This window comes from Cyprinodon variegatus, unplaced genomic scaffold, assembly GCF_000732505.1.
Source record: "Cyprinodon variegatus isolate N-32 unplaced genomic scaffold, C_variegatus-1.0 Scaffold379, whole genome shotgun sequence".
NCBI classification, from domain to species: Eukaryota; Metazoa; Chordata; class Actinopteri; order Cyprinodontiformes; family Cyprinodontidae; genus Cyprinodon; species Cyprinodon variegatus.
The window spans coordinates 775825-792361 of NW_015150832.1; the positions used below are offsets into that span (position 1 = coordinate 775825).

General features: G+C 37.6%; 3 protein-coding genes across 4 annotated transcripts in view; all 3 read right to left on the reverse strand.

The window, feature by feature from the left end:
- LOC107092396 (olfactomedin-4-like) overlaps positions 1 to 1989 on the reverse strand; it is a 4211-nt gene extending 2222 nt beyond the window's left edge. The window contains exons 1-4 of the mRNA XM_015386852.1: positions 1393 to 1989; positions 1140 to 1307; positions 844 to 1056; positions 481 to 622 (exon numbers count right to left, since the gene is read on the reverse strand). Of these exons, the coding sequence (XP_015242338.1) occupies positions 481 to 622; positions 844 to 1056; positions 1140 to 1307; positions 1393 to 1452 (583 nt within the window). The 5' untranslated portion in view covers positions 1453 to 1989. The remainder of the gene's footprint in view (positions 1 to 480; positions 623 to 843; positions 1057 to 1139; positions 1308 to 1392) is intronic.
- A 3149-nt stretch (positions 1990 to 5138) lies between these two features.
- LOC107092393 (olfactomedin-4-like) lies at positions 5139 to 7267 on the reverse strand. Of its 2 annotated transcripts, XM_015386851.1 has the most exons (5): positions 7014 to 7267; positions 6759 to 6926; positions 6392 to 6604; positions 6157 to 6304; positions 5139 to 6075 (listed from the first exon to the last, which is right to left on the reverse strand). In XM_015386851.1, the coding sequence occupies exons 1-5, from the start codon at positions 7065 to 7067 to the stop codon at positions 5243 to 5245; spliced, it is 1416 nt and encodes a 471-aa protein (XP_015242337.1). In that variant the 5' UTR covers positions 7068 to 7267; the 3' UTR covers positions 5139 to 5242. The 2 variants fall into 2 exon arrangements, with proteins under 2 accessions (XP_015242337.1, XP_015242336.1); XM_015386850.1 differs by having other exon boundaries at positions 6759 to 7267.
- Positions 7268 to 7540: 273 nt separating this feature from the next.
- On the reverse strand, positions 7541 to 15522 carry lrrc74a (leucine rich repeat containing 74A). The gene is made up of 13 exons (XM_015386844.1): positions 15395 to 15522; positions 14265 to 14440; positions 14085 to 14192; positions 13906 to 13999; positions 13701 to 13750; positions 13535 to 13616; positions 13377 to 13462; positions 13097 to 13291; positions 12919 to 13014; positions 10873 to 11016; positions 10588 to 10692; positions 10329 to 10414; positions 7541 to 8176 (listed from the first exon to the last, which is right to left on the reverse strand). The coding sequence occupies exons 1-13, from the start codon at positions 15492 to 15494 to the stop codon at positions 7567 to 7569; spliced, it is 1932 nt and encodes a 643-aa protein (XP_015242330.1). The 5' UTR covers positions 15495 to 15522; the 3' UTR covers positions 7541 to 7566.
- Between the last annotated feature and the right edge of the window lie 1015 nt (positions 15523 to 16537).

A 16537-nucleotide genomic window follows, 5' to 3' on the forward strand; every position in this document is an offset into this window, starting at 1 on the left:
TATATATATATATATATATATATATATATATATATATATATATATATATATATGTAAAGTTATTATCTTCTTGTTTGTAATTCTTTTTTGCTTACTCTCCTTGGTAGGGGGTCTGCTGGACAGCTGTATACAGTCTTTCCTATGATTGTGTTGGCCATACTTTGATGACAACACTCTATTCTGCATTAACAGATCATTTTTAACTTAATCTATATTGAATTATTTTCAATTTTTTTGATAAACTGAAATTGTTTTTTTTTTTCTGTGTCAGCTGGAGGCAAAAATGAAACCACAATTTATCAGTCTGTGTGTAATGAATACAAGTAATAAGTATAAGTACAAATTTCTGACTTAGATTTCTGAAATAAAATAACTTTTTATGATAATTTAATCTAATAAGATTGTTATTTAGGAAAGATCATTTCACCTTCAGCTGCTAGAGTGCAAACTATTATTAATCATGTCAGGCAGATTTCTCACCAATGTCTGGATTGATGATCTCTTGGTCCTTCTGGCACTCCTCTAGCTTCTTCTGCAGCTTGGCAAACTCATGCCTGATCACCTCCAGGTTGCTCTTGTCATATGTCTCCAGCTGGTTCACAATGAGCGTCATGTTGTGGATCTAGAAGCAAAAATAAGGGGAAAATGTTAATAGTATTTCAGGAAGGAATTCATCTAAAGTTGTCAGGCCTTGAAAGCAACATATTTCAAAACAATGGTAGCTGATTCTTATCCAGTTTCAAGATTTTTTGCAGGTTTTCTTAGGCAATAAATCGAATCACACAATTCCAACATGTATTATGAGACTCCATGAAGATTGCTTTCAATTAGTGATTATTTCACCTCAGTGTAGAGACTGTCGAATAGAGGAGAAGAGGAGTTGAAGGAGTCCTTAAGCTGAGAAACCAGAGCCTCAAATTCCCTGAGCTCAACCCTAAGCAGCTCAAAGTCCAGGAGGATGTAATCATCAGGGCTACTTCCTAAGATGTTCACTCTGGATTCCAGATCCTTCAGCTGAGCAAGATAGATCAACATTTTCCCTTCGTACTTCACCATCTGAAATAATTAAAAAAGAAGAGAAGTTATTAACTTATTTCATCACATAGCAGTTTTATTTATTAGGTAATTCCTAACAGAACCTTATCAATTTGGATTTCCACTTCCAGGATTAAATCACTGCTGACTTGCTGCATGTGCTCAACCCGATCAGCAGGGAAAGTGGTGTCAGGGAGAAAAACATGGCAGACACACTGACCAGACGAACCCACTGAAGTAGTCACGTTTCCAGATTCCCAGTCTTGCACTGGCTAAAGTGTGACACAGAAATAACAATTGATTAAAAAAAAATACAAAATATGTATTGAGCATATCACAGACATAAGGATTACTTACAATCCAAGCCGAAGCAGGACTAAAGGCACAGAGGAGCAGAAACAGAACCAGCAGCATCATGTCTCAGTGCACCTCTCAAATGTCTCTTCAGACTGTGCCGGAGTTTTTATAGACGCTCATATCAGATCTTTCCCAAACACCTTCTCTCTTCACGTGGTTACTACCTGATCTGGTGCTTAAACAGCTGCTTAATTGCAAAGGCTGGGTATCCACAGCATAAAGTGTAATCTAAACAAAGGGTGGGGATGTGAAATTACCACATGTGGTGACATCTTACAGTCTTATTTATAGTCCTTTTAGTGAACTTAATATTTGTATAATGGTGGGGCAAAGCGATACTTTATCTGCATAAGGATATTTAGATTGTGACTGGGTCATTATTGCTTGCTTCTTCAGGTGCATGTTGAACTTCCAGTATGAGGTGCGATCCGAACGTTGGGTGCGGATGAGAAATTGGCCATCTGTCATGAAATCTAACAGCACTGTTTTTTTCCCGCTTTTTGAAATGAGCAGCACTCCAGAAAGTCTTAACTTTTTCAACATGGCTGGATTAAACATAAAGGTTGAAGTTGAATCAAACCCCTTCAGATCCATGCCTCCCCTGCATCACTCAGGTAAGGAAATCAGTCATCAGTTGTCATCAACCAACTCCTTTCTGATCTGGCTGCTTTCTCCCCTCAGACCAGCCTGAAAGTTCTACTGACGTTCTGCAGTTCTCTGCTCCCAGATTCCTGTAGCTTTTTTAAATGAAACATCAAAACTCAGTGGTTCTCCGTGTGGTTCTGCATATGGGTCAAACTACAAACCAACATTACATTTTCATGAATCAACATACCTGTCAGCAGGTGAAAAGGTTTTACTGTACACTTCCTGAACATTAAAGAATAAACTTGATTTCAGTGATTGCCTCAAAGTGTTGCTCAACAAAATCTTAGTTCAGGAGATTCGTCTGGCTTATTTACTTGTTTTATTTATTAATAGTAAAATAACCATATAACACACCACCATTTATCTCAGTAAATTTCTAGATGGACTATTGACATTACATTTTCACCAGATGTCGGTAACAATCCATGCAATTCACACATACAAATACATATTTTTTAAAAATGATAGTTTAAGATTGTGGGATTTATAGAGGAAACAAGCACCCGCTCCTAACCAGAGAGTGGCAGCAGTGACTAATGACAGCTTCAGATTTAGATTCCAAAAGTCATGATCCAGACATGCAAGTTTTAGCTAAAGGTGTGGGTCAATATTTGCTGCTTAGAGAAGGTATGTGCTCTATGATTTTCTTTTTCTAGTTTTTACTATGTATTCAGAAAAACGTTTGCATGGCTTCACGGGTGGATGAGATCCATCCTGAGATCCTTAAATCTCTGGATATTATCATGGCTAACATGTCTCTTCAACATCATGTGGAGGTCTGGGACATTGCCCCTATACTGTCAGATTGGGATGGTGGTTCCCCTGCATAAAAAGAGGGACTGGAGGTCCCCAAGACGAACCATGCTAGGGTGCCTGAGAGGAGAGTCCAGGGGATTGCTAAACCTCAGCTTCAGGAGGAGTATTGTGGTTTTCATCCTGGTCATGGAACATTGGACCAGCCTTATACCCTCTGCAGGAGGCTCAAGGGGGTTTGCTCAACCGGTCCACATGTGTTTTGTAGACCTGGTGGTATTCAATTGTGTCCCTCATAGTGTCCTGTGGGTGGCACTCGGCGTATGGAGTCGAGGTTCCTCCAGTCTCTGTACAAACATAGCCAGAGTTTTGTCTGCATTGCTGGGTGCCCCCAGGGGCCTCCCTAGGGATGTTTTCTAGGTAGCTCCCACTGGGAGGAGGCCCAGGGTAAAGCCCCAAGACACACTGAAGGAACTATATCAGTAGGCTGGCCTGGGAGAGCCTCGGACTTCCCGCAGAAGAGCTGGAGGAGGTTTCTTAAGATAGGGAAGTCTGGGAATCTCTGCTGAGACTGCTGCCCACACAACCCAGTCATTATCATAAATCTAAAGTTTTGGTCTAAGGTTTGTACTTCCCACAGGATTTCTCATGCAAATCTTATAAATTAAGCTTCTTATTGGCTTGTTTCTTTTGAGTCTTCCTAATAAGTAATTGTGCCATTATGAAATTGGATTTTATATGTGTCTGTTATCAGGAAATATTTTTGGTTAATTTCACTTTCTTCTAGTGTATGATAAATGGAAACTTTAAGCACTACAAGCACCATTTTCACATCCAGTCACAATAACGATCAACAGTCTTAAAAATTAATTTTCCCATAAACTTGGATCAAGGTTGTGTGAGCCCCTCCCCATCCACCATTTTTCAGTTTATGGACTTTTCCTGACTTCAGAAGACAATAAAGAGTATAAATCTTTTGAAAGGGTGAGCCACTCTACTGTTTATCTGTGAGACTTAGGAAAATTCCAATAAAGAAGAAAATAATAAGAGAAAATTTGACTTGATAATCTTTTTTTCCCCCTAAAATTTCAGAATCTGATAAGATAAGAGTTGGAAGTTTCATAGCGGCATTTACTAGCAACACTCAGGTGTGCAAGGTATGCTAATAGCTGATTAGACCAGAAATTAAAACCCCTGGACATATGCTGCCTTCGGGTGGTCTGGTAAAAATGATCCTTTTCACTTAAAGTCGAAATAACCAGCACACAAGTGCTTTTGTTGTGGTAGAAAAGAAAAACATGTTGGATGCAAATATTATCACGAGCTGCTATTTGGGCAAGACAGTTAGACTTCCTAATTCATCTGCTATATGAAGAAGAGGGAGAAGTAAATGCATGAACTGATTGGTAGCGACTATCTGATAAAAACAAAGAATAATGGTCCATTAAAAAACGACACAATTTTAAATAGTGATATATCCTAAAGATATATAGCAGAAGAACACTTCATGATGCACTATTCACCATACACAATCATTTCTCTGCTGTGTGCCATGTTGAAAGGTCAAAGTTCACCTCGTCTTGACAACTCAAGTATCATAGAACTTTCCCAGATTTCCAGTGGAAATTACAAAAGGAGTGTTCATGTGCAATTTTCATGTTGGCTTTTGGTATTTGCCATAATTAGGATACTACATGACGGCATCAATATTGCATCCTTTTTTTTTTCTGTTGTTTAATTTAATCGAGACAGTTGCATTTTCTTCAGGTCTAGGGGCTGCATTGTAGAAAAGTGTTTACCATCGTAAGAAGGGCCTGGGTTCAAGTGTTAGCCTGGGTATTTGTACTTGGCGTTTGGATTGTCTTTTTATATTTTTGTCTTTAAATTGCCCCTTGGTATAAGTGTGTTTGGGTGTGGTTGTTTGTCCTGTATATTCCTGCAAAGACCTGTGCAGGGTCTAACCCGCCTCTAACCAAAAGACTGCAGACATAAGCTCCAGCCCAAGCAAGAGGCATAGAAGACTTATGCTGCAATCTATTTCCCTTTATCATTTTTATGTCACTAACTGTTATCTAATTATTTATTTTGATCAAATATGAAAAATACTTTTTATATAGTTATTTTATTTAAAATTTTTCATTTTATTTTATTTCATTAAGTGAATAACTGTTAAAGTAGTTTCTTACACCTAAAGCCAGCATTGTTTTGTAAAGATTTTTTTTGAGCATAAAACCTTAGTATAAAATTATTTTCCATATTTTCTGATTTGATTTTAATATAACCGTCTTATTTCCCGATTTCAGAAAATGATGAGCAGTGAGCATGACAACAACACCTTTAGGATGCTTCAAATCATTTATTAAAGGTCAGGAAAAGAGATAGTGAAAGGAAGAAAAAGAAACTCATTAATCATTTGTCTCAAATAGCTCTTTCAATAACAGAAAATTATCTAGGTGACCAGTAAAACTGGTGGTTGAACTGTGGCCTGAACTGTGTGGTTAAACCAGAGATGGTAGCTCACATAGTAACCATCATTGTACATGTAGAGCTTCTGATCAGTGGGATTATAATCCAGATTGTAGTATTTATCCCGAAACCTCTCAAAGAGAATACTGATGTACTCCTCCTGCTTAGTGTTAGTGTCATATTTGTAAAATATCTCTTCTGTTAGGGTGTCTATTGTTCTGACTGCATAAAAAACACCACAAATCATGAAGGCATTAGTAACACTTGGTTTATAAACACTGGTCTTCCATTCCTCCTCAATCCCAAAGGAAGCCTCATTTATTTTAGCAATGATCATCCGACCCCCAGATTCTTCTGTAGCATAGGTCACCCACAGGCCTGCTTCATCTGCTGCAAAGTCAAAGTTCTGATTAGGGGAGCTGGAGTAGGAGAACTTGGGGGAGGCCTTAGCAACCACCCTGTACTCATATTTCACTGTGGTGAAATTTAGTTTTGCAATTGCGAACGGGTTGTTTATCTGATAATATAGGGTGTTATCACGGACTATAAAGTTGTTTCCTGAACCATACCAACCACTGGGTAAGGAGTGATGTAGAAAAGGCGTTCTCAGAATTAAGTTTTTGTAGTCAGTGTAGAATCTGATGTCCACCATCGTAGTGGAGGAGTAACCCGAGTACCAGTACATGGACTCTCTTTCGGGAATAGGCTTTGAATCTTTCCCCCAGCCTCCATAATAGTAGCCGCTACTTAGGTGGGCATTCAGTTGGCTCACCAAAGGCTTGCTGACCCTGATTATACCAGAGTGAGCACATGAGCCTGCAGAGAGAGAGAGAGGGTGATCAGTCCTATGAGTTCAGGGAATGTTCCCAAATTTTGTCATTATGGGAATAGGCTCACCGATGTCGGGGTTAAACAGCTCCTGGTGGCGTCTCTCACACTCCTCAAGCTCAACTTGTAGCTTTATATACTCTCTGCGAGTTGAAAGAACTAAATTCTTATCATGGATCTTCTCCAGTCTGTTCAGGGTTTCCACCATTACGCTGATCTGTAAGAGCACCCATACTTCTGTATTAGTCAAAGATTGTAATGGTGTACCAATCACTGTTCAGTTTGCATAAAGCTTCTAACATACCTGTACATGCAGGGATTCAAAGACAACAATCGAAGCATTGACTGAGAGCTGCAGCTCTAAAACCAGAGCCTCCACCTGTTTGATCTGCACGTTTATCTCTTCAAAGTCAGCTTCTTTGTAGTCATCTGGATTTTTCTCCATAGTATCAACTTCTAATGTCAGCTTTTCAATTTTTTCTGCATACTCTGTAATTTTAATTTCAAATTCTTCAATCTGAAAGTACAAAAATATAAGAATTCAGAGCAGATTGATGGATTTTTCCTCATCAGAAACACATTATAATATTATTTTTCAGGAGTATTAAAGCATCACATTTGCAGTAGTTACAGCCTTATAACCCATTACCATCATGCATACTCATCAGTACCTTTCCCATCTCCAGCTCCAGCATATGTGAGATTTCATCTGCTGTCTGCTCCACCACCTCCAAATCGGCAACAGGAAAAGTAGAACTGGGCAGGAAGGCATCACAGGTGCACTTCTCCCCTCCTCCTGTCTCATTCCTTACACTCCCTCCCCTCCACAGGCCTCCAACCTGAGACGAGAAATAGAGGAAACAGATCAGATGATGTAGGATGCAAGAAATGTGGAAAATGATATTCTTACGTTTTGCCATACATACCCCCATGGCCGCTGTGGAGCTCAGCAGTGCTGAGAGTATTAGAGTCTTGATCATTGTGCAGTCTGGTCGTTATGACTGAGAAAGCTTGTTCTTTACCATTTATATAGCCTGTCAAAAACTAATCCTGGATGCAACACCTGCACAGTTCACACAATTGTTGGCCAAGGCAGGTAACAGTATATGTACTTCCCATCTTCCTTAGCCCCCATATAATAAATAGTCAAATGTTTGCAGAAAATTATCTCTGTGTAGGCATGGGTGTGCCAGAGAGGTCACAATACTGTACAGTCTGCAGGCATTAAAAGTAATAAAGAAACAGAGTTAAATGGAGCAAGACCATGACTGTATAGGAAACAAATTAAAGCATAAAGAAATCAATCATCTCTGGATACTGGATTAAAATGCTTTGAATATTGGTTTATCGTCAGATGAGTTTGGAGAGTGAAGAAATATATAAATAGAAAATTACTGTCGCATCAGAACAAAGAACATTAAAAAATGTCAATGAAACTCAGTTTTAGCTTTAATATATTTTTTTATTGTTGAACACACATTAGTTGATGCTCTTCATAGGTTTCTTTGTGTCTTTATCACTGTGCTTCTTCAATTTCTGTTTCTTTAACTTCTTAGCTTTGACTTTACCCTTTGGCTGCTCTGCATTAAGAGCCGGCCTGGACCTGGTCAGGCTGTTGCCAGTAGGACTTAGCTTACTGGGCTCCATCTCTAGATCAGAGCGAATGCCCTGAGCAGAGACGGATTTGCTTGTTGGAGAGTGGGAGGAATCAGCCAGCAAGTTGGGTTGAGAGTAGGACCGCATCGCCGGAGAACTGGTTGGACGGTAAGGGGAGGTACCTCCTAACATTGGCAGATGGGCATGGTCGCTGCTCATGTTGGTGACAGAATAGCGACTGCTGTTTGACATTAGAATGTGGTGCCAGGAACTGAGAGGGGTAGCAGAAAAGGGCTGCGGGCCACCTGAGTCTTCTTTGGCACCTCCTGGGGAGATGATCATGGAGCTACGAGGCGTGACGGCTTCCACTGCGGTCTGGAAGGTCTTCAGTATGCGGTCACTCTTCTGCTTCTCTTTCTTCTGACGGGATTCCACTTTCTTCAGCTGACGGCGATGATCTCTCATCATCTGTTTTCTAGTATCTGCCAACCCCCTGAAGAAAAAAATCAAATAAAACAAAACTAACCACTGTAAAACTGTCAAGAAGGCTTTGCAATAACATGTGATTTTATCACCTGCCATCATCAGACTTCAATATCATTTCTAAAAATCTGAAGTAGAAAAATGGTTGTAAAAGCTCTATCAGCAAATACAAATAATGAAAACAATATAAGTGAACAGGCATTTGATTAGCATCCTTTACTTTAAAAAAAAACCTTAAAGGAAAAAAAATATGTGCAACCATTTAACTGGCTTTAGAAATCACCAATCTGGAGAACGTAAGTATACAAACAGAGAAAAAAACAGAGCAGACTGCTGAGAATAAAGCCATTGAGAAGTTTAAAGAGGACGTCAGTCGGAGAACCAACCAGGAGGTCTTTGGTTACTCTGGAGGAGCTGCAAAAATCTAACAATTAAGTCAGAAAATTAGTTGACTTGTGAATCCTTAGCAATGCACCCAACAAACCTGGTTTCTATAGTTGAGTGGAAAGATAAAACTGTTGTAAAAATAAACCCCTATAAAGTCCTGTTTGCTGTTTTCCACAATCCATGCATGGGGCACAGCAAACTAATAGGAGAAGGAGCTCTGGTGTACAGTAGCAAAATGTTCATTTTAAGCTAATGTTCATGATGGTACATGTGGCAGAAAACTATTACTGAGTATCACCTTTATCCCAACATCCCCACTGCAAAACATGTTAATGGAAGCACCATGATGGGGGACACAGCCCTGCTTGCCTAAATTCTGGCAGGACAGAAAGAAAGGGCCCAGCAGCGCTAATTCAACATATACAGAGGGTTTGGCCCTCAAAGCAGTTTTCTTCTGTCTATTCCAGACCCATTTCCTACATGTCTAAACCTATTTCCTCTCTGCACTTCTCCTGTGCAGCTACAAATGAATAAAGAGCAGTATTGCCCTAAAGAGAAAAAAAAAGGAATCAAGAAAAACCTTCATAACTCAAAAATGTTATGAAGGTGAAGGTGTCAGTGAAATAATCATTTGACACTGTCTTAGCTCTGCTGCCTTTGTCATGCAAACCCTAACTGCAAAAACAAAAATCACAATAATCTACATTTTTTTATGGTGGTTACTTATAAACAAACTGTTTAACCTACCTCCAACTGAGTATTAGGGCTAAAAAATATATATATATTTTTTTTTTATATAATTAAAAAAATAAAGTAATAATATGAGAATTTGTTCTTGAAATAAAAAAAGTATTTTTTTTATTATAAAATAGTCATAGTTTAAAGTCTATGACACTAAAATGGTAACATTGGGAGAATAAAGTTGCAACAAGATGAAATTTGTAATATTACAAGAATAAAATGATTCAAACAAAATCCAAGAAGTAGCCTTCTTTTCTGTAAACGTACACTAGAAAGAGCAGTTTTTCCCCTGTGGGTGTGGGTTTGGTTTATAACTTTATTGAAGCTTCTCTGTTATTGAAACGACTGTTTAGTCCCATTCTTGTTATTCCTTATTGTGATAATGACTTCACTATAATATTAGTACAATTTTGCTCTTGAATTCTTGTAATGGTTGGACTTTGTTCCTCTAATTTGAAAAATAAAGCCTTAGTACGGCCCTTATACTCCACCATACACAAACAATTGGAGGTGACCATTGTGATAAAGTAAAAAAAAAAAATAGAATAGAATAGAATCATGTTTTGTCCTTAAGAGGAAGTGATTTTCAAATATTGCCTGTGCAAGAAAAGTAAAGGGTAAATAGAAGGATGCAGGGTTACACAAAGGAGAAAAAAATAGATACTCTAAAGTTACAAAAATTTTTACATTTTCAAAATTACAACAGTTAACTAAATTATACAGTTATTAAATTAAACCGGGATAAATGCAGCTGTGCTGGAGGTTTAGTTTAGATAAAGGAGGGGTCCCCATCTGAATTCTGTTTAGGCTCTTGTGGTCCTTCGACCTAATTTAACAAAATATAACTAGTCTTCTAAGAAAAGATTTTTGAACATGTGGTGTCATTCATTGCTTGTATCTTAAGCATACTGTAGTCAGAGGGCAATAAATCTCATGATTGCACAGTAATATACGAGGTGTTACCCTGTATTTCCCAGCAATAAATCAATAAAGAAGGTATCTGAGCAAGCATAAGCTGGGAAGGAACTGCTTACCTGTAATCTACTACTCCTGTTCTGTCCCGGTCAAGTCTGTTAATTAGCTCCTCAATCTGATATCGATTCAATGGAATGCTTGATTGCTAAAAGTTTTACACACACAAACAGAAAAAAGTTATCACGAAGTATCAGGAAAATATTTCATCGTCTGAAATAAGTAAATAATAAGATTTAAGTATAATTGAATATTTCTTCACAATAATATATTAATACATAAAATCATTATGATATGTGATGTATAAATAGGTTTAGAAACCTGAACTGCCTTCCTGAAATCTGTGACAGAAACTCGCATGGTGCCGTCTTTGTCAATATTTCGAAAGAAATCCCACAGACGCAGCTTGCGTTTATCGAGGTAATCCTTGAGAAATATGGGGGGAAAGTATTCAATGATTTAAAAAAACAACAAAATATGTTAACGTATGTTGCTTTAATGTTTTTCTTTTCATAGTTTTCAGCATTGTTCTATTCTTTTTCTCACTAATATCATGCATATTTTGTAAATATATGAAATAATATAAGTTGGTAAACCGAAGCTAACCTGTATGACTTTCATCGGATCGACTGGTTTGGGTGGTTTCTGAGCGATGAAACCTCCAACTCCTCCATACTGGACATTCAGACCAGGATGCTCCTGACACGTCAGGTCCAAAACATTCACAAAGCTCTCATTTACCAAAACATTCTGTTAATTTTAAAGAAAGAAAAATGTTTTTTGTGTGTAAGATTAAGAAAAACATTATTCATTTATCTGAATATAAACCTTCACTGTGATAGCCAAGGCCGCTGCATAAACAGAGCCCTGTCAACATGTTAGAAAAACTGATTTGAATCTATTTTATGTGTGTTTTAAGTGATGGAGTAACACAAGATGGTGTGTAATTGTTGAAATTTTTAATAATAAAAAGAAAACTGTGCTGTTGATTTTATCAGTACAAAGAGCTGCTTTCAGATGTCATGTAATCAACTAAATTCTAGATTAATTAACTAAATACTAGATTTCCCTTGACTGAAATTGAAATTCCGAATTCTTTAGAGAATTGTTATACCCTTTCCCACTGGCTGAAAAACCTGTTTAAACCAGGGAACAATCAGCTTTAAGTGGCAGTGGGAACGCCTCAAAACGTCTCGGCAAGCGATACGGGTTAAAATGCCGTCAACTGGCTTCAATCGGCATACACTAGGAACATCACACCAGGGTCAACCCGCTAATTTATGTGATGCCATAGAGCTCAACATACAGACCAAGACAGTCGCACTGATTTAACAGGCCGAAACATCTCTGCTTACATTCAATAGACATGGTGCAGCACTGGTGAGAGAGATTCTGACGGACAAGAGAACAAAACAATAAAGAAAACTTCCCATGCGCTGGCTAACTTATCGTCAACACTAACCCAGCGTGATGGCAGACATGCAGCGGTGTTGGGACAGGAACCACAAAGCTTTCCTACAGTATACAACGGTGTCAGACCCGACTAAATATGATTAAATATCATGGTGGCAGCATCATGCTCAAGGGATTATATTTTTTCCAGTGGAGAGAGGAAAGCTGGTCATAAAGGGATGAAATTAAATATGGATTCATGCTGAAATAAAACCTGTTAGAGGCCTTTAGGATTTCAGGTTGACCTCCACTCAGATTTACAGTAGAGTAGTTTACATCATATTATATTCATGTTGGAATGGCCTAAATAAATTTGTTGGTTCATCACATAGATATACTGAAGTTTGTGGTCTTAACAGGACAATTTAGCTCTACCTTTTTCATACCTCATCCAAAATAGTTTGGTTATCCTGAGCTGTTTTCCATATTTATGCTGTTATATGTTTAGGCTACTGGAGGACATAGAGACCACCTCTCATCATTCCTCTTCATTCTATCTCCATTCTCCCAATCTGCTATATTTGCTATGCTTCACCCCTAACTTTATGTTCTCTCTGCCTTCTCTTCTTGTCTATTTCTGTTTGACTGTTGCTCCTTCCTGGATTGAAATATCAGCTATGCTTCTGCCATCGACATGCCATTGGTCTAGAAGTCCTGCTTTTTTTACCGTGACTAACTGTATCTGCTCCCTTCCATCCTCTGACATGACAACTGGCTCAGACCTCATCTGACTGGCTGTGTTTTTGCTGGACGGCGCTACCTGTGGAGCTAGTTAACAGTTACCTTTTTTATATTTGCTTCATTTGTATGTCTGCTTCTATCTCCTCCAACCCTAGATGGCCTCGGCAGAAGGCCGCACACACTGAGCCTCGTTCTGCAGGAGGCTTCTTCCTGTTAAAGGGGAGTTTTTCCTCTCCATGTTGCTGCATATATACTTAGTCTAAGATATTTGCAGGCTAATCCAGGATGAGCATGTCTTGCAAATAAATGACTCGATGCAATCAACTGGTTTTCCTGGACAAAAACCTTTAACCAACCTGACAGTATTTTCTCTGTAATAGTTATTAAGAGGACATGTTATGAATTGGAGCTATATAAATAAAATGAATTGAATTGAACTGACAACTGTGGTTGAAATTCAATGGGTATGGGTTCTATCTAAATGTGAATCTTATTAACATGCAGGGCTAGATCACTCACACAAATGTTGATCTGCTCCAGAGCCGTCTTTGGTGTGTTCCTCACCACATTGACCAGGACGAGAGCTGCCTCTACTGTTATAGAGTTATAGGCCAGCTACAAAAGCAAAATAAGGAATCACCATGAAGGGTGTTTCTAAAACCAGGCCAAACAAATGAAGGCAGGTTCATGAACCTACCAGCAGCTCTCGTAGCGTTTCGTTGTATTCCAGACCTCTGCAGAGCATCCTGACACCTTCATTAGTAAGGCAGTTGTTGCTGAGGTTAAGATGCACCAGAGTGTTATTAAATTTTAGAGCCTCGCCCACGGCTAAGGCTCCCTCATTGCCAAAACCATTCCATGATAAGTCAAGATGTTTCAGCATTGTATTGACCTAAGTGTATAAAATAAACTAGGATCAGTTAAGTTGGTTTCAATAAAGAAATATATCTTCTTTAATAATTATTATTTATTCAAACCTTAAGCCCAGCAGAAAAAGCCACAGCTCCTTTCATTCTGAGATGATTCCAGCTGAGATCCAGAACCTCTAAGCCTTCATTGTTTGCTGATAAAGATAGGGGAGATATCTTTATTTTACCTCTCTAACATACTTTATTTACCATTTAAATCGCTATACCCAGTAGCTGTCCCAAATATTCTCCTCCTCTCTCCCTAAACTCATTATGGCTCAAATCCAGATCCTTTATCCTGGAATTTGTCTAAAAGCAGAAAGGAAAGCAAAGTTATTAGTTTTTATTAACAACTAAAAATATAAAGATTGTAACAGTTTATTAGAAACTTACTGACAGTGCTTCTGTGAAAAATCTAGCATCATCATCTTTAAATCTATTTCCTGCAAATAAATGAAGAGTTTAACGAGTCAATCAAGTAACTTTTTTATATGAAACTATGATTGGTGTTTGGGGGGGGACTCCTTTTTAAAAATGTTTCACATCAGCCTCCCAAATGAACTTGAAGTACATCTAAATAAGTTTACAAACACATTACCTGAAAGCTTTATAGATTTCAGAGAAATGCTGTCCAGCAGCATTTTAGCTACATCCTCAGCTCCTTCCGATCTTATGTGATTGTTTGATAAATCCTGTAAAAACCCCATTGCTGTTTTTAGAAATTCTTCTTTTATGTCACTTATGCCCTCTAGTGGTCAGTTTTCAGTCTATACATACCAGGTACTGGATGGTAAAATTGGCCCTCAGCAGCTCCAACAGACATTTGACCCCTTCAGCTTGAATGTTATTGTAGGCAAGCTCAAGAGTCCTTATGTGCACATCAGACTAGAATAGATGCAGCTCATCAGATATAAGCTTCCAAATAATTTTATTGTGGAAATTGCATTTTGAACTCACCACCAAAGCAATACAAAGTGCTTTGCAACCTAAAGGTCCGAGCCCATGGTAGGTGAGTGTCACGGTTGGGGACCCAAGGTTTCGAATGAAGCAGGAAACTGGAACCACACCCACCAGTTTGCAGGCCTCCATGTACACCTCAGCTACTGACATCTCTTCAGTGGTTTTCTTTTTTTCTGTGTTTAAATTAGATTATTAAACAAGTTCTAGAGAGATCCCTGTACAGCAATGTGGTTTTCACATAAAGCTAACAACATCATGTCAAAAGAAATGCCATAAAAATTTGCATTTATTTCAATAACTCATTTTAAAATTATGTTTAATTTATAAAGATTTTAGACTCTTACTTTTAATGCCATCTATTTCATTAGACTATCATTAGAAATGAAAAATAAAGACATTTTTTATACAATCTTTGAAGTGTGTACATATGACATCTATGTTTATTTTGGGGCTTCTACAGCATGAATCAGTGATTTAGCATGGAATGGAAAAAATCAGCCCATAGTTGTGCTTAGGCATCAATAAAGCTCAGTTTGCTTTAACAGCTCATCTATGTTGTAGGGTCTTGTGTTGGTTTAAAAAATATCCCAACCAAGAAATGTGACAGTTGTAGCTAATTTTGGAGACACTAACTTCAGCTGCAGCCAAGATAGGACAAATCTCCACAAACTGAATATCTAAAAAAAATGCCACATCATCATTTTATGCCACATTTTTCCCTTTTACTTAACTTTCCATTAAAATGCATGGATAAAGCACTCTGTTAACAAATATACGTGTCAGCAATCTTTCAAATGATCCAATGATAAGCAAGTGTACTGAAATATAATTTCACTCTGAAATCTACTTTTATTGGTCTTATTTAACATTTTAATATTTTTATTAACAAAGTTTAAACTTTTTACTAATAAAGCCATCAGAACAATGACCTATTTGAAATAAATGATCTTAATTGTAATATTGCTGTAGAGTCTCCCTTTCGCAGCGAGTTACAATAATAAATTCAATTTTTAATGACATTCTAAAGTTTTGGATTGCCCTAAATGCCAGACCCTTTATGGACACAATTTTCTGTCTTTTTTATAGCAGTGAAAGCTTTTTCAAAAATTAAATGTTAGGAAACTCACCTTCAAATTCTAAGTCTTGGTCAGACTCAGAGTCTGAGACCATGGGTGAAGGAGAGGCTTCATCTTTCAAGCTCAGTCCCTTGAAGGAGAGTATGGACATTACTCAAGCTGATGTGTTATTTTGTAAAAGTATTTAATGTGCCTTGGAAGAGTTTGCACTGTGTCAAAACATTGGCCTGTTTAATCAAGAACGTAACTCTACCCCTGAGATTATATGTCAGCCAGAGGGTTATTAAGAATTCATGCATCAGTGTCCTTACCATCGTGTTCCACAATACAAACTGTAGACATTTTCATAGTAAAACACAGCAGTCCAATGTACTCTAATGTACTATGTGGTTAAAAGTAAATGTTTAAGAACAGTAAACTTTCGTGACAAATCAACACACATTTACAGTATCCATCCGCTTTGCTCAAACTAATCGATTGTAGTTGACAAAAAAATAAAAGAAAAAAAAGAGAGAAATCAACCTAGATAATGTTAGTGAGAGAATTGGTGACTTATTAACAATCCTGGATTAAGGGAAGGCACTTTGTTTTGGCCCACTGAAAATAAACTTATCATTTATTCCATATGTTTTGAGTTATTTTCTGTTAATATGCAATGGCCATGTAGTCCATCCATGTTTAGTGTTGTTGACTTTGTTTTATAAAATTAATGTGGTGGCTCATCACATAAGAAATAGACTATCTTTGTCTGGTATTGATACAAATGCATTGTTATTATGCAAGCTATATAAAAAGCTACAAAAGGTTCTGGACAAAACTGGCTGGGTGTTGGACGCCTCCATCCATCACGTGACTATGAAACTGTAACGGGATTGGCTGAGTGTTGGACACCACAATCCATTGCTAATGTCTGTGAACTTAAGTAACCCTTCCCTTTTTACATTGAATTTAGACGCCGAATTTAACACAGTGAAATTGAGCCAGTTGAATCTCAGTTGCTGAAAATATTGAGTTTGAATTTTGAAAGGCTGATTTTTTTATATGCTGATTTTTTTAACACTGAAAAGTCAAACTGAAAAAAAAAAACAGGTATTGAAAATGTATTAACTGTGAAATAGTAATGTGAATTTTTACCTTGAAATGAAAATAACAAATAAAATTTCAACTATACAGATATAGTGACATTTATTTATT